Raw genomic sequence first — 20,473 nt, 5'->3', positions numbered from 1 at the left:
GACTGACTATGGAGGGATTCAAAGAAGACAGGATAAAGAAGAAAACTGCTGTAATTCCTGTTGTGTCTTTACCATAGCAATAGTGTGAGTAAGGGAAAACATGAGTTAATGAGTTGAAAGGAAATAAGTAGGTGGTGAGAAGTGTTTCAGATAGTGAAAGCCTAAGGCTCTCATCCTAATGATGAGGATTTATTTAAGGTGTTACATAAGGGTCCTAATCTGAGTGATGCTTCTTTGTGCTGCTGTGTAAAAGTGCATTAAGAGAGAATTCTCTTCCTTAAGAGCATAAAGCTGTGACACTACATGGGAGGACTGGAGAAAGGTCTATGTGAGAAAATAGAGAGTGCTGGAGAAAATTTTGTGAACTTGAGAAACACAGTCTCAATTTTGTATGGGCACCCAGGATAGTGACCAGTAGAACTATCTGAGAATAATATCATAGGAGTGATAGCTTTTATGTGGAAGGGTTGCTGAAATATCATCAACAAAAAGGTGTTACTCAGAATATGCAGGGATGAGACTTTGGTTATGCCACTCCTCTGATACTTGGACTTTTTTTTATGCTGAACTTGCAGAAAAAAAACCCCAAAACATTAGAAGTTCTATGTTAAAGCACATAACCTTTATTTGCATGTCAGTGTTGAGCAGTATCTGAGGTCTCCTGATAAGCTTCTAGACATACTTAAATTGCAACTAAACCTAGCAGGTCACAGGCATTTTTTATTGCCGCTAACCTTTAAGCTGTGGTTTGGGTCTGCCAGAATATTGTTTTACAGTCAGCAGTGGTTGCACATTTAAACCCTGCAACTAGTCTGAAAATAGAAAATTATATAGCTGAGTTAATTGAACATCTGCTTATGGTGCATGGCGGCGTGAACAGTAATAGACATAAAGTGCTGCTTAGCACACAGAATCACTTATTTTCAATTGACATAAACCAGAAAATCATTTAATGTCAAATTGATATTAATGAGCACAGTTGTACTAACAAGTGCAAGACTAACCTGAGCATTAGATTTCTTTTTCTGGTAAGGAACTTGATACAAAGTGATCTCAGCTCTTGGAGGAAAAGATATGCTTTGAAAAATTAATTTAATGGTGAATTAAGGGTAAGATTGTTATTGTGGTAATCTTTTATGAAAATGGGATAGTGCTTATTTGGGCAAACCATGACTATATTGCCAAAGTCTGAGAATCACAACATAGTCTTTAACTCATCACTGGAGAAGGAAATTTTGCTAATAGTAAAGATCAGGGTGATTCTGCAATGGTGATGAACATGTTCAAGGAAAATATGAGTGTAGTAGAAAGAAGCAGAATCATTGAGGAAACGTTTTCGCCCCTGCTTGGCCCTACTGCTATAAAACTGGCCTGACTCCCTTCTTTCTTAGCCAGATTAAAGGTGACTAACATCATCTCCCTGAGAGCTGCCTGTATCATGCAGTTCTCCCCAGATGAACAGACTTTGGCTAATGGCCAAGGGACTGATTGTTTGTCCTGTGCAAAATGGGTGAAACCTGAAAGGAATGTGAGAGATTTTCCAATCTTTTATTTTTATTAAAAAAAAAAGTTGACCACCTGTAAGTGCTGTATCCAGAGATCTGTATATTCTCCACATTCAGGATCCAACTTGTTCGTATTTGCAGGTGTTTGAAAAGGATGACTCTACAGCTTTTGAGGGAGTGCTTTAGTAGCCACTCCATTTCAGCATCCTTTTTCGACACAACAGAAGCACTGAGACTTGTTTCTCCTCAGTTTACATGTGGGAAGTTAGTTTTTTAAAATGGAGTTACCTGTCCTCCTTCTGTGGTCAGCAAGAAATAGACACCTGCATTAGTTTAGTCTGATCCGCCTCACATAACAATATGAGGATGGGATCAGTGTCTCTCTATAAGTGCCTATCTTCTTCCATTGACCAGAGGGTGGAGCTCAGTTGCCTCCTCTTGTTTTGACATTGCAAACTTCTAGATATCTTAGATGTGTTCTGCACGCCATATGTGTAAGTGACCCTCAGAGGAGGAAGTACAGTAATAAAAAAAGCAGGATAAAACAAGGATGTCTTCGCTTTGTTCTTGTCCTAGCCTTGTTATAATCACTTGTAGCAATGCAAAATAACCATGAAAAGAAGAAAATGCCTCTGAGCTACTTACCAAGTAATATAATGATACAGAGAAGAATGGCAATAAGAGCCCCAGTGCTTAGACCAGTGGGATGAATCAAGGCTTCAGCATTACAGGACAACATCTTTCCTCGGTGGTCACAAGCACATACTCGAATAGTCACTGTTTCAGTGCTGCTTTGGATAGGGTAGTCATTGTCTGATATTACCACTGGCAAGAAGTACGTACTCATTTCATGCCGGTTATATCTGTTTTTTCGGGTGAAAATCCCTGCTGTGTTGTCTGGAAACACAAAGCAGGCATTAAATCTTCATCTGAAGACTGAAAGCAAGGATGAGTTAATAAAGAAAAATCTTCCAAGAAATTCACCTCTGTTGTCCTGCAGTGTAAAGTTTGAGGTGGTAGCGGCCTCAGGAGCTAAGGAGAATGAAAACTGATGTCCACTGTAAGGGTCATCTTTATCAACAGCACTTAATGTTTGTATCAGCTGAAACAATAAGAACAAAATTATCTTCAAAATCAATAAGTGTCATTTATGTACTTTATGATTGTAAAGCAATCTTTTCATTTTTTCTTCTGCTTTAAGGCAGCTGATGCTGCTATGGCTAGCTTAATAAAAAATATCCATGTGCTGCTGATGTTAATTAGGATCACCACACTATTGTAGCCCATACCACCAGCCTGTAACATGATGAATTTGAAAGTTGGCAGGAAAATCATATTGAATTCAAGAGCAGTCTTGAGCTGATGCCCCTCCAGATGGGTAGCAAACCTTTGCATGTGACAAGAAATAGAGATAAAAGGTGAGACAGTCCAAGCTGACTACCCAAATCTCGTATCACGGTAATTGTTTGTCTGAATCTTCCAAATTATTTGCTTCTTTGAACCATTTAGCAATAGGACTGGTAGTGTGAAAATTATATGGCAGGAAATAGTTATATCACAGACATGACCTGTAACAAATACGAACCTGAAACTTGAAGGAGGCAGTGGAGGTGCCTTAATAAAGCAGAGAATTACAGAATAAAAATTAATCAGGGATAACAAGGTGCAGTACAAAAATCAGCAGTCTAAAACATATTGTCGCATTGCCTGCAAGAATACGAAGTGTAATCAGATACTGTGAAGCCACTCTTTAGTTTAACTTTGCAAACCTAACAATGTGATGTGATGCAATGCAAATTATACCTCTTGATGAGGCAATGAAAGAGTAGTAGCAAAACTCAATAAATTTGGTACATTTTCTTATTACAAGTAAGCATCATACCTGTTCTGCCTTTGCATTTTCACAGACAAAGGTCTCGTAAAACATGGCAAACTCTGGAGCATTGTCATTTATATCCAAAACCTTAATGAACACTGGGACACGGCTACTTTGTTTTGGGTTGTCTGAAATGATAAAATCAGAAAGATGAAAGATTTTATTTAGCTCAGCTACTGACTCAGTGCAGGAGGAGAAAAGGACAGACTTGTGGGCTCAGTGCCTTAAATTATCTTTAGTCACAATACTCCACTCATATTCTGTTGATTTCTTGGGAATGCATGATAGGGTGAATTCCACAAATCATGCTGTGTTATCATTACTCTGATTCTGTGTAAACTATACATTTAAGATTGGGTGGGAGTCCTGGATTTACAAACTCTTTTGAATGTTCCAAATGATTATGAATGCATGTGTGAAATCTACATATACATAAATATAATTCTGGAATTAAATTAAATATGTTAATTAACCTAATACAGTTTTGTGGCAACAAAGTTTCTAGAACATATTCGTAGAATCATAGAAACAACTAGGTTGGAAAAGACCTTTATGATCATAAAGTCCTACTACTACTCCAGGATTGCCAAGCCCACCACTAAACCATATCTGTATGGGCCTTGTCAACACATTTCCTGAACACTTCCAGGGACAGTGATTCTACCACTTACTTGGACATCCTGTTCCAATGCCTGACTACCTTTTTGGTGAAGAAATCTTTTCTAATATCCAGTCTAATCCTCCCCTGGCACAGCTTGAGGCCTTTACCTCTTGTCCTGTCACTTGTTATTGGGAAAAGAGACCAGTCACCCCCCTGCTCTATCCTCCTTTCAGGTAGTTGTAGAGAGCTATAAGGTCCCCATGAGCCTTCCCTTCTCCAGACTAAACAACCCCAGTTCCTTCAACCCTTCCTTATCAGACTTGTGCTTCAGACCCTTCAGCAGCTTTGTTGCCCTTCTTTGGACCTGTTCTAGGACCTCAATGTCTCTCTTGTAATGAAGGGCCCAGAACTGAACACAGTATTGAAGGTCTGGCCTCACCACTGCTTCACCAGTCCCTTCCTTAACAGGAAGAATGAAAAGTTGTGAAGATTGGATTGAGTGACTTTTTTTTCCCTCTCCACCTCATATATAATATTCTGTCCCCTACGAATCTTGGGACAGAGTTCCTTAAGTTATGATAATTGTATTTTATATATATATTATATATATATCACATATATTATATATATAATTATGTTACAGAAATAGCAACCATGGCTGTGATCACAAATATTTTCTAATCTGTTGTGAATTCATTTGGCTGATATTATAAAGTTAACACTAAAAGATACCATTGAAGGACAGAAGCACTATATAGAATCTGCAGATCCCCACATGTAAACATGTTTTTTTCCCTATAGAGACTGTATACTACCAAAAGTTTGAAGATGACAAGAATATTCTTGAGCATAAAATACTGAAGAAAATATTGTCATCTTTCTAAATAAAAATTAAAAAGTTTGTAAATGCACCAAGTTGTATAGACCATTCCTTATCCTGTTGGACCATTCTTTTTGCTGTTGGGGTGAGACAGGCTTTAGTCCTGAAGCTTTCATGAAGAAATAAGGAAGAAAGGCAACAGGCAGCAGTCTTGCCTAGGAGCTGGCTAGAATGGCAAAATAGTCAATATTCTGAGGCAAAAAGGCACCATTGACTCCTAAAAGGTACACGATCTGCCTGCAAACCATTTTGTCAACACCAGGCAAAGGGAAAACAAAAGACTTTTCCAGGACTCAATCTCTGCCTTTTGTGCTCTACATGACATAAAAATTGTCTAGGCCAGGTCACCCAGACATACCCACGTGCATGCCTGGGAGTATGTGGGTGTGGGAATGTGAGAGAGTGAAATCTATAAGGGAATGAATGTAATTGAAATTAGTTTCATTTAAAATAAATACATCCCCCCTCCATTTCATGAGGGCTCACACTGAGTTTTGCTACGTTAATTTCCTACCCATATTAATATAGTTTATTAATGCATTTTAACCAATGATCCAAATGGGAAAAAAAAGTGCAATAAAATACAGCCAATCTAAGACTCTGTATACTTCTACAAGCATTCATTATAGTAGCTTGTTGAGTTAGGCTTTAATAAAAGTCCTATTACTGTGTTTATCATACTTTTATACGTCTGAAAAAGCCTTCTCCAAAATTGGCACTCTATATTTGTATTACAGAGCTCAGTCATTTTGACAAAATATTGTGCTTCAAAGCTCCACAGTCCCATTGAAGTTAATATGATTCCATTGGGCATAAACCACTTTCTAATATGAACCATTGGGCTAAATTCATTCAGTGCATTAAATAACAGTTTATGTATAAGATAGATTAGGCTGAATGCTATGCTAAAATACATCAGTACAAATGTTGAATTTTTATAATAGAAATCAAAGGTACTCATTTGAAGTTGCAGGACTATCGACAAGACTATTTTATAAAGGCATACCTTTCTAATACATTCAAATATATTGGCAAATGTATTTCTTCTTCTCTTAAGAGTTACAGTTGTTTTCTTTTCTGCTTTTTGAACCATGAACCACATCTTTTCATTTTACTCCTACATGCTTAAGATTCTCAAAATTTAAAATGATACTGTAATAAACAGAAATGTCATAAAACCCCTCTATGCTCTATGGGCATGGGCCTTTCTTCTGATCTAATGGAAGTGTAAGTCGAAATATATATACACATCTTTAAGCCTTTTTTTGTCATCTTTTGATTTTTTTTTTTTTTGCAAATTAATTGGTGTAATTTAATTATTTTATTATCCTTTAATTACAACTGGGTTCCATCTCCAAAACAAAGCTCTACAGACTCAACAAACTGCTTACATCTGTTCATCTCTGTAGTGATATGTTTTCTGTTGAGCCAGCAACCAAACTGCTACAGTTCTTTTTTCTGAATACAGCCTCAAAGTCCTGCCAATGTTTGATTTAACCTTAAGGGTTAAGAAAGAATATTTAAGAATACTCCAGGGATTCTCTCTGGTAAATCAGCTGTAATTCTGCAGCTGTGAATGAGTAGCTTTGTGTACTGAATTTTATTGCCAGTTTGCCTTCGAACTATGGCAGATGTACTGACCCCATGTTTCACCAGCTATATGTCTGCAGCGTTCACAGCATAATTCTCTGGGCTGCTGAGCACACTATACCTCATACTGTGAAAAAGAACATAAAAAAATTGAGCTATCTACACTTACTGACAATTCTAGACAATTAAAGGCCAAACAACTTCTGTACTTTTTTCTTTTTTTTCTACTGTAAAAGGAAGCTGCGAACAGTTGCACTGAAACATGTTTCTCTTTATGGCTTTATCTTTTCTGCATATTAAAGGGAGCACCCGTGCATCTGACTGCACATCCTGCCTGTAACTTGACTGGATATTTCTTTTAGATAACTTCAGTGAAATATACCAGGAGTTTGTTGTGTGATAGTATGTCACTGAGCGCTATTAGAGATCAGCTGGAATTTAGTGGAATGGGACTTCAGGTAACCTTGCTAGAAATTACTGGTTTTGCCTAGGAACATTAACCAGTTTCTTGAGACTAAAATTAGTGAAGTAGCCTGGATCAGACAAAGGCTTGTTTAAACAGTAGCTGTGTTTCCACCAAGAAAATTATCTTTGGAAGGCATCTACCCTAGTTATGCAAAATTTGGTCTAGGCTCAGTGAAGCACACCCTGGGGAGTAGCTTTTTGTGGCCAGGAAAGATCCAAACTGAAGAGTAATTAAGACAGAGTCCTCTGTCAAGACACAAGAGGTTTGGTTGTGGTGGTCCAGCAGAAGGTCTGTTCTTAGGGGTGAAGTCAAGGAACTAAATGAGTATTTCATATAGATGCTAAGCTGATTTTCAGGTAGTATGCAATTTTGTATATTTTATATTATTTCAGCTTTGCTGAGGTCAATGCAACTGTGCTTCCTAGATATTCTGCTGTTCTTTCCTTTTTAGGTGGTTTTCATCTTCCTCCTCTATCCAGGAGCTATCTGTAGTGTACAACTCTTGACCTATCATCACTTCTTCAGACTTAATAAAAACACAAACACCTGACTAACAGTCAGCAAGAAGTCAGTGTTTGGTATGCTGAAACCACATATGTAGCATTAAGATAGGCAAACTTTCAAAAGAAAGACAAAAATATTAAGAAACATCATTCCTGTAGAGTCTAGCTCACTATGCTTTCACGTAACCCCTGTGCTTGCCTCAGTAGTATTGTTTCACATCAGCTTTCAGTTTTAAAAAGATCTGCACAATAAGGAAAGCTGGTGTCAAGTAAGTATTCTTTAGGTGCACTTCCAATGCGAGTTTCAATATCCAACAGTCATGTTCAAAATTAAAAATGCCTATTACTGATTAGAAAACACACAATTGTTGCCTTTTCTCCCTACTCAGCTCAGTTACTCCTTCATAAACTGCTTCCCTAGTAAACACAAAATTGCAGACCACTTTTTGCAGAGTTTCCGCTTCTTCATTAGCATTGAGTGGACTATACATAAAACCTGACATCTGTCCAGCTGTGCTTTTCCACATGCTCAGCTAGAAGGCTAAATTCATTACATCAGAGACAGCAATGGTATATAGGTTTGACTTACTGATCTCTGCTGCTATTACTGTAATGTTGTGCCATAGCAGTGTTTCCCGGTCAAGGAGTTTTGAAGTAAATATCGAACCGTTTCCTGAATTGATGTTGAACACTCTGTCCATATCAGTGTGTCGATCTACAGAATACCTGCAAATACAGAGAAAGTGTATTAGGCAAATGCTTTCCTTTTAATTTTTATGTTCTTCAACCATTTTCTAGGACTAGACATCAAACAGCTAGTAAATGGGTTTGCCTTTTGTTTTCAGCACAGGATTAAGAGTCTTTATATATTCACACAAAGAGCTGGTCTCGAGCTACTACATAATGACACATTGGAGGCTTGATTTAGAAGGTGGAGCACTGTCACTGAATAAATGAATTACTGCAGAATTTACATTCCTCTGAGAATCATCAAAGCTTTGTTTTTAGTGAGAAATGTGAAGTCTGAGTCCTGAAAGATATGAAGTCTATTTTAAGGCTGAGTTGGCTTTCCCTTTATAAACTCCTGTTTCTATGGTTTGATATCTAAACTGTTCCAAATAATTTCTGAGATAAAGTTTGACAGCTGGGGTGCATTTCTGTCTTTGACTTCCCAGTGTTTAAAAAGACTGTCTTCTGCCCCCAAACAAGTCAGCATGGAATAGATATTCATTATTCTATGGTATGTATCACATAAAGGTTTGCTGTAGTTCATTAAAACCAACATGCTCAGCCCTGGTTGATGGTATCTAAATGTGAAAGTGAATGCTAACAGGCTCTGGAGAAGCTCAGTGTCTATAAACAGATTGAAATTTTCAACCTGACCTTTCACTTTTTTCTGCTGAACTGGCTCCAACTTTAAAAGCACAGCTGTCCAGTTCACAGGAGAGCATGCTGCCACCTTGATCCTAATACTGTGGTTTGGTTTAATCTATCATGAAAAGTCTTGCAGAAATTATGGAGGTTTTGACAGAAATATGTCTCTGATGTTGCTAAAACAAGAATGCAGTTGCATTATTTTGTTCTCGTTTCAAGCCCAAGTGTGTGCTGTTGTACAATATAGGATAGAGTCCTACGAGGCCCTTGGTCTCCTTGCAGGACAGGTTGATGGAGATAAGACAACTGCTGCCTCTTGTGTCCAGACAGGGATAAAGACATGGCTGAACTGGTATGCAGTCAGATGAAAACTTGTCCAGGAGGATGACTTGCAGAGTTTACTCCCACTAGAGAATTGAGGGGAATGTAGAGACTGAAGAAAAATTTCTATTCCCTGCTGCACCCTAGGAGCAGCTGTGTGACAAGTTGCTCACTCTGCACAGATTTCCCAATGCCTGTGCAGTGTTTCGGAAAGATCTGGCATGAAAGAAAGAGGGAATAGAAGAGTCTAGTTGAAACATGATTCTGACAAAGGTTTAAAATGAACTAACTTGCTAATTATCTTGTAATTGCATTTTTTTTTCTTTGAAATCAAAAAGAATGGGATATATCCGCAGCAAAGTAGATTTGCCTTATTCTAACATAAGAATTTTAGTGTAACCTACCTTTCTAAACAAATAACAAATATGAATTATTTGCACTAAATTGTTTTTCTCTTTCCACATTAAATTCCTATGGAAACAACCAATGAGAGTCAGAGGTACTCTCATGAAAAGCTAACTTTTTTTTTTTTTTCCAGTAGGACTTGCACAGACACACCTAGTTAGTTTTTCAGGTGTCAATTTAGTTTTTATTTATTGCTGTCACTTGACTAACAGTACTGCAATTTCAGCTGCACAAGTCAGCTATGGTGTCACTAACGTAGATCCTTTATGTAGCATTGTAATGTTACCATCAGCTTGAAAAGATTATGTGAGGAGGTACGTAATAGGCAGTGCTAATGGATGGGACAGCTCCAGCAAGCTGTGTTGTTTTATTCAAATCTAAATAGCACATCTGATTCTGTTGACTTAGCTGAAATGCTTGATGGAAATAAGTTTATACAAACCAGTCTGACTCTCTTATATTTTGACTGAGTATTTGATATGGTAAACATTTCATTTTAACTTTCATCCATTCAGGCTTTTATAGGATATTATGTTGGTGTTTTGTGAATTCAATTATTTTTCAGATATTCTGTATCTCATTTCCATATCTTTCAGCTGAAATACTTTGGTATTTCCATTTTGCAGTAAATCTAGATTTCGTGCTCCTATTTGAAATTAAATATCAGGATTTTGCATAGTTTAGCTATTCCAGCCAACTGCGATAGTATGTTTCAGGCTCTTATTCAGCAAGACATTTAAGTAAGAAACTAGCTTTAGGCATGAGTTGTTCCTTTGTTTGTTGTGGGGTTTTTTTTCCTTCGTTTATTTTTTTGCTCATGCTCCATGTTATGAATGGACTTAAAATGTCTTGTTGCCTTAGCACATTTTAATGACTGGTGATATTGCAATCACTATGTTTATAAGATCGCTCAAATACAATCTGTGATACAGTATCTGGAAGAAAAAAAAACCAAAAACAAACAAAAAGCCAAAAATTGTTCTGGACTTTTTAGTTTCTGGAAACTAAGGTTGCCAGAGCTGTAACACTGAGAACTTCTTTGACATACTAAAAATTATAAAATCTAAGTCCTTGTAAAACTATGTACATTCAGTCATTTGTACAGTGGAAAATTAAAGTCACAAAAAAAAACCCAACAAAACAAACCAAAAACCAAAAAACAAGCCAGAGAACAGCTTCTTAATGAAATGCTAATTTTATTTCTTCATATTCAAAAGAAAATACATACAAAATCAATGCAGTTAAAGTATATTCTAATTATACCATTAACCCTGGACCAGAAGGATGATTTTAATAAGCTAGACTGTCACTTCTGTTTCTCAGTTTATATAATCTGGTCTCTTTTGATCAGGGGCTGTTAATTATGTTGAATTGGTGGTGATTCTGACTTACAGATCATAACCCAGTAAGAATTAAGCAGGCAACATCAAACCCATTTTTACATTTATTTAATGAAATTACTGGTGAATATTTGTCAGATTTCAGGACTTCATTCCTTTCAGGCCTTGAGGAATTGACAAGGTAAGAAGTTAAAAGGTATGTAGATTTTAGTTTCTCCTTGTACATAACAGGAAGAAGGGGAGGGTGAAAGAGAGAATCTAACACATGCAAATATGTTGTCAGTAAAATACACAAACAAAATTAAGCCTTATATTTGTTTGCAGATCATTTTCATCTGGGATACTTTAGTAAATCAAATCACAGCAGGGAGACAGTTCCAGTGACTGATGAACTTCATTATGCCTCTGAGGAGTTACCATAGCAAAAAAACTCAGCTAGCAATTTACAAAGATCTGATGTACAATACAGCAGTGCCAATGGCAGCATTGGTTTTTCTTTAGTTGTTTTTTTTTTCATTATGCAGTGGTTCATAACATTTCAGTTTAGAGCAAACACAAGCAGAATGAAAAACTTCTTTTTATAACACAGCAGGACAGTGGAGCGTTACTCAGGAGTGTATTAATGTAACTGTACATGAATGGATACCCAAATATTGCCAAGCATCTATCAATGTATTTTTGTATTTTCTTAATGTCACACTACAAGTAAAGCTTATTTATAAGGGCTGAACTGATGAAATGTAACTCTACCAATACACAGGTCATGAATGATTACACAGTCTTACAACCAGGGCAGGTATCCGCTTCATATTTTGCTGTAGCTTCATCGTCTTCTGATGTTCAGCAGCTTGCTGTCTAAAGTAACCACAAGTCAGGAAGATTTGTGGGTCAGGAAGGGATGTGTGTGTGAATTTTTCATAATGCATTTTCATAATGATACTGTGAAGGTTTCCTTTAATGGAAGATCAAAGGGGCTTTCATCTAACAGAGTTAGGACTCAGATTGTTTAAAAAGAGAAAACTTCACTCACGGAGAGGAGAAAATAGAGGGTTTTCATTGTAATATCAAGTGTCTAAAGATTTTATTTTTAACTGTCAAGAAAAATTGACAAGCAAGTGACAAGTCATATATATACAGTCTAATTGCATCTTCCCTGAAGCTCAAAGTGAAAATCAGATTTAGCATCTCTATTGCATGATGGAAAAAAATAAAATCACCCTGTCAAAAAGATGCAGAGTCAACCCATGCCCCTAAATTCTAGGAGATACTCAGGATATTAGCACCACAAAATTACATTTGTTGCAAGCTAACATCTCTTAGGCTACTGCTCTCTGATGATTTTCTTCTCCTTTCACTGATTTTCATGTTTCTTCTTGCTGTGTTTATTTGTATTGCTCTAGCCCCTTCCTCATTTTTTTTTCCTTTCACCTTGCTGTTGCATGTTATTAGAGTATAAAGGAGACAAGTTTTCCACTGCACTGCATCAATTTTGACACCTCTGCTGAATTTTGCTCAATAATTATCTGATACTTTCATATACAAAGTACCTATACTGTATTAAAGAACTGCCCTTTGAAAGATAGGTAAGTTTTAGCACACATATTCAATTAATACAAAAGGCTGGTAGGCCATACTCAACAATGAGCAGCCTATCCAGTCTAAATCACCTATAAGTAGGATCTGGTGCTGGTGGAAAATGCAAATGATTGTAGTTAACGCCACAGGAAAGCAGGGAAGCACTCACTTCACTCTCCAGTGCCACTGGATATAAAAAGGCAGATTCATGTGAAGACTGCAATGGCCCTGGGTGTCACCCCAACCAACTTTTCATCTTCATGCTAGCATGCCCATGAAGACATGCTATTCATGCTGTTGATCCTGTTCCTGGGCTTCACCAAAGTCAACAAAACAATATGTTACTCTTCAGGTTACTATGCTCTGCTAGTCCAGAACTCCATATAATTGTTGCATGTTGTGATATAAATGAAAGCAAACCTTCATTAAAATTAGAAGGCTTAGTCTTGAACAAGAATTAACACACAGGGCATTGCATGTAAACTAAAGACAGCGAGGGTTTCTGCCAGAACCGTTTTAGATTATAATTTCTTCATCTAGGAAATTAAGATGATGATATTTACCCCTCTTACAAGATGAGCTGAGAGCTTAAAACTTATTCATGCTTCATAAACTTTGTAAGACATTTTGATGAGAGATAGCTCTTTACAGAAGTAAAAAGTATTGATGGATTGGATTTTTATTAAACCTGCATTGTTCTATTTTGGTTTTAAGAGTACTACTGTATTTCCAAGGTGCCCAACACAGAGAAAATTGAATGCTGAAAATTGACCTGGGTTTAATATTGTTGCATTTTTTCATTTCCTCCTCTTACTGCCTTGTCAGTAGCAATGAACTTTAATTAAAGCACACAACTGTTTAAAAGTTCCTTTATACTCTATTCCATATGACTTAAGTACTCCAGTATGTTTTCAAATGTACTGAAACAATGTAACTGTTAATATACAAAAAAAGGAAGGCTTAGGTTTAGCTACTCCAACCTTAACTTCCTCTAAGACTAGTTTATTAGTTCCTGGCAAGTGTAATTTGTGAAGTCCAAGACACTGATTCTTATCTTGCTAACCTTACACTGATACAAGTTAGGATGGGGTCTGCATGCACATGAACTGCTTTTACACCATTTTCACTTGCAGTTTAGAGAAGGTAAATGTGACCTCTGTTAAAAAGGTCTAGATGCATGGGAGAAAAAAGGGCTGCTGAATCACCCCCTGTTACATAGCCAAAAGGATGCACCACACTGCACTTGAAAATATTGAAGGTGGAAGAACACATCTTCTTAGTACTCTTCTTGCAGTAAATTCTTCCATAGCAGAAACAGGCACAAACATTAGTTACTGGAGTGGATAGGATGTAATTCAAGATGCAAGGGCCATGCAAACACTGTTACATATACCTAGATATGCTCAAATGTGAGAGATCATTTACCATCTACAGTACTCCATATTTAAGCATACCTGAACAATTTCATTGGTACAAGTGATTTTTTTTGTATATTGACATGAAAAAAGCAAAATTAAAGCTGTAAAAAAAATACTCACAAGCTGAAATAGTCTATGCTTACTTGACAGGGTTCTTGGCAGCATCTGGATCCTGAGCAGTCACTGTTCCTATTACAGTGTTTATTGGAACATCTTCCTTCACTTCCATTATGTATGCCGGTCTGCTGAACACAGGAGGCTCATCTACATCCTCCACCTGAATTCTGACTGTAGCAGAGTCCTTGAATGGCCCCAAATAGAGGAATCGAGGATCCACATGAGTATTGGTAGCTTCCACTTTCAGTATATACAAGTTTTTACTTTCAAAATCCAATGCCTGGGAAGAGGAGGAAAAAAAAAAGAAAGAAAAAAATTTGGAAGTCTGTGGTCATTGCTGTAGCTTGCAGCCAGATGACCCAAATGAATAGGCGGATGTCATGGAGAAGCCTTTTCTAGATAACATAAGCCTGAACTGAAATTACAATACCAGCATAAAGGAGAAAGACAGGGCTCCATGTTATGTTATAAAAAGAAACCAACACTTTTTTTTTTTTTCCCAGGGAATTCTATGCCTGGCATTCCTAAACACCAATTAACCTCTCATTCTCAAATGGCCTTAACTTTTCTTGCCTTAGATTCTGTCATTTTTGGTATTTTGACATTTTCTGGTATATTCCTTGCCCTAAGCAACACGCACTAAAGGGGGGGGGGGGGGGGAGATTTTCTAGGAATTGCTTGTTTAAATATTGGTATTCCATCACTGAAACAAAGCACTGTGACATCTGTGTGACATCTAGTGTCTGGACATCCAGAACCATCCATCAAGCCAAACATGGTTTTGTGATAGGCTATGACTGTATCACACTCTATTAAAAGTATGAAGCAGCAGCGCTTGGCAATTCTCTGTTAAGTGTGGGGATAGAGTAGTAGTCCTATTTTTCTTTTAGGATGTGGAAGATTCACAGCTTCTGTCAACAATGGGCAGAAATGCAAATGGAGTTAGACTGATATAATAATCAGCCCCTGGAAGGCATCTCCTAAAAGACAAGTAATGACAGGTGTCATACTGATATCAACAAGCAAGTGCATGTTCAGAAAATCTATACAATGTCTATCTAGTGATGACTGAACTTGAACTGATGGAGGATGATATCTGTAACCTTATCAAGCTTTCCTGATAGCCCACTGTAAACAATATTTCTCAAACCTTTTCTGACAGCCAATGTGCAACCTCGTAGATGATGTCCAGTATAATCTGGGAAGGCATCAGATGCTTTCTAAAACAAAAGCCTGCTGATGGATTTGTTAATTACATTTTTACAAAATGTGAGTCAAAATAAATTATTCTATGTACTTTATTACATTATAACTATACAATTCAAGGCCTTCTGATAATGCAAAATGGGCAATGTAATACTGATTATTTCTGTGGTCTTAACCCAGAACCTTCTAGTAAATGAGCAAATCTTGCAAACATCACAGATTAAAAATCACAGTTGGATAGTCTTGCCTCCTTGAGTTATTCTGCAGATATTCTGTGGACTGCAGAATTTTTTTCTTAGTCCCATTCCACTCTCCAGTTTATTTACTTGCTCAAGTCCTTCAAAGTATGTGCATTGGTCTAGTAAAGGAGGAAGGACGTAATTTGCTTTTATAAGAGAAAATTTACATAGGTAATATAGAGATTACTAATTGATAAAATTCAAGTTAATAAACAATACATGTTGCACTAAAAATGGAAAATAAATATGTGCTATATAAAGTTTTGACTGGCATTTCAGAGGCTGGGATTAAGTGTGCTAAGATGTGTACCTTTTTGACACTTATAATTCCTTCCTGTGTGTCCTTGTCTGTGGTAATTCCAAACATGTCATATCCGTCCCCTTCAGTGATGCTGTATTCAATCTCTGCATTTTCATCCACGTCAGCATCATTAGCTTTTATCCTGCCAACTGGTGAGTTAGGTGGTGTAGACTCAGGAACTCTGAATTGGTATGTACCTACAGCAGAGGGAGAATAAAGTTTTGTCAGTCAGTCTCATGGTACTTTGGACACCATCTCTCAGCCCACTCTCCAAGCTGGGCATGCACAGATGAGTTCATGAGTTCACTGTCATTTCCAGGCCTTCCTGGGGCAACAAGCCTTCAGCTTCTGTCTTATTTTCATGCAGATAAAAGTAACTTTTTTTTTTTTTCTATTTTTTACTATGAAAGTTGGGCATTTTGTTTTCTTACAAAGAGGTATCTTTATCAACATATGTTCCATTCTAGACATTATCAAGGTCTCTGTAGGCCATATCAAAACTGTATCCAAAAAATGTCTTGAGGCCAAAAGACAAATATGAAGAACTGCCAGAGGCTAATGTAACTTAGTAACACTAAAACCAAATCCAGTGTAAATCCCTATTAATAATGTGCTATATTGAATTCTCTTCTGAAAAACCTCTGCTTGGGGAATATTGGCATTATGAAGCTGTATCTTTGGCTTTTATATTGAAGACATTTATGTCCAGAGATGTATAATTAACTCACTGGGGGCAGAGTGCTATATTTTCTCTAAAGTTGTTCTAATTTAAATGGAAACACTTTGCCCACAGCTAAGAGCAGACTTTGAACTTAAATGACAAGTTGTTTCCAATAACTTTCCCAGTGACTTAACCGCCAAAGCTTACTGATTTGTCTGATAGTATCTGCAATTATTTTCTCTAACAGCTGCTCTTGACTTTGACACACACTGACACTGTGATATACACACATCACGTACAGAGCAGTGGTTAGACAAAGCAAAAAAGAAGAAAAAGAGAGAAAGGAAGGAGGAAGGAAACAGAGAAAGAGGAAATAAGGAAAGAGAGGGAAAGAGAAAGCTGATGAAAGCTCTATCACTTTGAATCACTTATGACCATGAATGGTCATTAGTAGAAATTAGTTTCCAAGAGAACGTGCTCAACTGATTCCTTTAAATGTCACACATATATACCAAATTATCTGAGATAGGGGATGGAAAATAGGTAGAAATATCTGGTACATTTATGTATGGGCCTTTGTTTCTGTATGCAAAGAATATAGGAAAACCTATTGAGGCAAGTGCTTCCTGGATTAAAATATTAATAGAATTGATCTTGGGATCATTTTACATACTTAAATATATTTCAAAGCTTAAATATGTTAGATTAGAACAGACATCTTCAAACAAACACAAAGTCTAATAGACATAATAAGGAACAAGAAATACAGATTATATGAGTCAAAGCTATTTAATAAGTATGAAAAAAAAAGTTGCTTCTGCACATTAATTCAGCTCTCAGTCTACTGCAACTGGCGTAAAAAGATGAGATTTTTTTCCCACATATTGCAATTAGCCTTAGCATGATGCTATTGCTTGCTTGTGTGTTCTCTTTGTCTCTCTTAATGGAAGTTCTATACTCAGTAAGATCAGAAAAGCAGAAACATCACCTGAGATGAAAAAAAAAAACCAAACCAAAAGAATTTTTGTCCATTTCAATGTAAAGACATAGAATGAAAATATTCCATACTCTGGGGGAAGCGAGGTGGATTGTCGTTTACATCAGTCAGTGTAATATTCACAGTGGTGGTTCCTGATAATCCACCCATCTGGCCTCCCATATCCTTAGCCTGGATGACCACTTGATATTGCTCCCTGTTTTCACGGTCCATGTTTAGCAAAGCAGTTTTAATAATACCTAAAAACATAAAAATAAAAAAGGGGAAGTTCACAAATAAGGTCCTGACTTTGATGGAAATTCTTATTAAAAAATACCCACAGTCTAAAGAACAAAACAATTTCTGTGTAATAAGTAAAATCTGCCCAGTACAAATATTTACTGCTATGAGACGGCCCATTAAATTACAGACTTTTCATATCATATTTCAGGCTGCTGCCTACGTGACAGATACAATATTAGTGGCATCCCTAAAAACATGTTCTACTTATTTGTGAACAGTGTTATTGTACATAACTATTTATCTCCTTTCAGTTCCATGCTAAAAGTCTCTCACTGAACTGGATAAAGGCTCTTTGTTCATTACAATGTGTTCTATCTTTACTCTCCTGTTCTGTCAATATTTTTATTTTGACAGAGGTGGTAAGTTAAAAAAAAACCAAACTAACTTCAGCAAGACATTAATAAAGAAGAAGTACAACAACATTAAATGGGAGAAGAGGAATTAATTAAGAAAATTATGAGCATCCAAGCATGCCTGAGTATGTATATTTCTATTTATACATTGATTGAAATTATTTTGTCAGTCACTTTCTTCTTCAAAGGTACAAACACCAATTATGAGGCCAACCTTTATTGAAATTCTTACTGGATATTTACCATGAAGAAAAATGTTTGCATTCCTACTGGGTCTCTTAAGGCTAAGAACTGACTCCTTTGTAGGCAAAGGGAATGAAATTCAACTACTGAAATTCATGGCAAAATTCATAGCAGATTTGACAGAGACTTATTTCACTCTAGGAGTTTTGCAATTGATTTCCATGGCAGCAAGATCAAGCCTGTGGTTTACCTTGCTTCCTCTCTGTGTCCCATACAACTTTCTTGCTAGAAGATTATTATGGGTAAAATCCCAGCTACATTATCCTTATTATAACTCTAGATGGAAGAGCACATAGCATACTGTGCAAGTCAGAATGAGTGCATCGGTGCAAAAATCCTTGCCTGTATTATCTAATACCATATGCTTGAAGGGAAGTTCCCTTTGATCTTGCCTCTCCCTCTTTTCAGAATTATGTACATTTTTTTACCTCAGGTTTTTCTTTGGGGCATCTAATCTCTCCCTCCTTTTCCCTGCCTGAGTGTCTAAGATATATTTCAGAAACAATGTTAAATTTATGACCCAGATTAATTATCTGGGACAATCCACTCCTTTCTAAGTGTGCTGAGGAGAAATGATTTCTCTAGCTTCCAGCAACCTATCACAGTGGATTTTACCATTTAAGGAGTTTCTTGAGATCTTTTGTTTCTTGTTGGAGAATTTTGTTATAAATCTTGGGAATTTCTATATAGTCAGATAGTCAATGGTTCAGCAGTCAGACAAAATTCATGTTTTACATGCACAGGTTCCAAAGCTGTCTGTTAATCAGCCCATAAAAAATTCCAGTCACTATGTATAATTTAAACATCTTCCAAAAACAGAACTCAAGTTTGGGATTCTATTTGTGATCTTCTAGTGTAGCACAACAGCCAATTTTACCTCTTCTATCATTATTCTTAATTAAGATTTCTTTCATAAAATTAGCATTAAAGTGATGTGCTGCAGATGCACAGAAATTATAATTACTTTAAATAAGTTTTGAAGATGTAGAAGTAGAAAAAAACCAACCTGAACAAACCCTCAATCTTAATTTAGCCATTATGAAGATCTATGACTATTAAGCACTTTTTTCCACACCCACCTGTTTCTCATTTTTGTCTAAAAGCCAACCTATTTAGTTTAATTTAAGCATCCACAGTAGTCTCTGTACCTACTGCTTGTCAAAAACTAAGCAAGTGGGTTCACATCCAGTACTAATTGTATTTATTAGACTTTACTGGTAAAATTACAAAAGTAGGTGTCACGTTTACAGATGTATTGTTCTATTAAGTTTGTCAGATTTTGCACTAAGATGTAATCTCTCTGAAGTTTTTGTCCACTATGTTCTAGCTTGACTTAGCATGCCATTTTGAATTACAGACATTGTCACAGAATGACAGATAAGAACCCCTGACCTGTCTCGGATTCGACAGAGAAGTATGGTTGTCCCTGGAGAATGCTGTAGACAACTTTAGCACTGTTTCCATATGTAGGATCATCGGCATCAGTTGCAGTGACTTGCACAACAAAGGTACCTGCAATGATAAATAAATAAATAAATTAAAAACAACAAAAAAAAACCCAACAAAAATAAACGTACTTTTTTTTTCAAGACAGTTTATGATGTAAAAATACACATAGTTCAGGTCCAGGTCAAACTTGTGGCAAAAAGTTAGAGATATTTTTATTTTGTAGAAATTTCTCTGTTCATAAAGGCAATAGATTCAAAAATCAAGATGATAGTTGGCATATTCTCAGTTCATTAAAATAGACAGGTATTGATTGACTATGTAGTTCATTCATCATATTTCTCATAAAGAAACCAGAAGTGCACCTTTCCCCAGGTATTGAAGGCATTCAGAATTTCAGTCTAGGTCAAGAATATACTTTTGTAAACTTACTCATGCTCGTAAGGTATTTGACACAGAAATGTAAACTTGTTTTTTCATGTGTCTTGTAGAGAAAGAAATGGTGCTGAAAGCTAGGTAACGTGTTAACAAACATTAAAAAATGAGCTTAGGTCTTGGCATTTAAAACAGATTTGCGAATAAAATATTCACATACTAAAATATTAATATTACATTCTTTCTCCACCAGATGAGACTTTATCTATGTGACAAGTCCCATGAATGAGAGGAGAGAGTATGCCCCAAAGTCTTTATTTTCATATTGCCTGAGCTTTATTTTAATCTTATTTTTGATCATGATTAATTAATACTTCTCTCCCTCAATATTATTTCAGA

General features: G+C 36.5%; 1 protein-coding gene across 1 annotated transcript in view; it reads right to left on the bottom strand.

The window, feature by feature from the left end:
- The window catches only part of LOC101874935 (cadherin-6), a 99,194-nt gene that overhangs the window by 1,911 nt on the left and 76,810 nt on the right, over nucleotides 1-20,473 (bottom strand). Inside the window, exons 4-11 of the mRNA XM_005149945.3 lie at nucleotides 19,646-19,765; nucleotides 17,447-17,614; nucleotides 15,727-15,914; nucleotides 13,998-14,251; nucleotides 8,011-8,147; nucleotides 3,388-3,509; nucleotides 2,490-2,607; nucleotides 2,151-2,402 (exon numbers count right to left, since the gene is read on the bottom strand). Of these exons, the coding sequence (XP_005150002.1) occupies nucleotides 2,151-2,402; nucleotides 2,490-2,607; nucleotides 3,388-3,509; nucleotides 8,011-8,147; nucleotides 13,998-14,251; nucleotides 15,727-15,914; nucleotides 17,447-17,614; nucleotides 19,646-19,765 (1,359 nt within the window). The remainder of the gene's footprint in view (nucleotides 1-2,150; nucleotides 2,403-2,489; nucleotides 2,608-3,387; nucleotides 3,510-8,010; nucleotides 8,148-13,997; nucleotides 14,252-15,726; nucleotides 15,915-17,446; nucleotides 17,615-19,645; nucleotides 19,766-20,473) is intronic.

Source organism: Melopsittacus undulatus, chromosome 1 (assembly GCF_012275295.1).
Source record: "Melopsittacus undulatus isolate bMelUnd1 chromosome 1, bMelUnd1.mat.Z, whole genome shotgun sequence".
Taxonomy (NCBI): Eukaryota; Metazoa; Chordata; class Aves; order Psittaciformes; family Psittaculidae; genus Melopsittacus; species Melopsittacus undulatus.
Note: the sequence above shows the minus strand (reverse complement) of the source record. Positions and strands in the feature narration are given on the sequence as shown.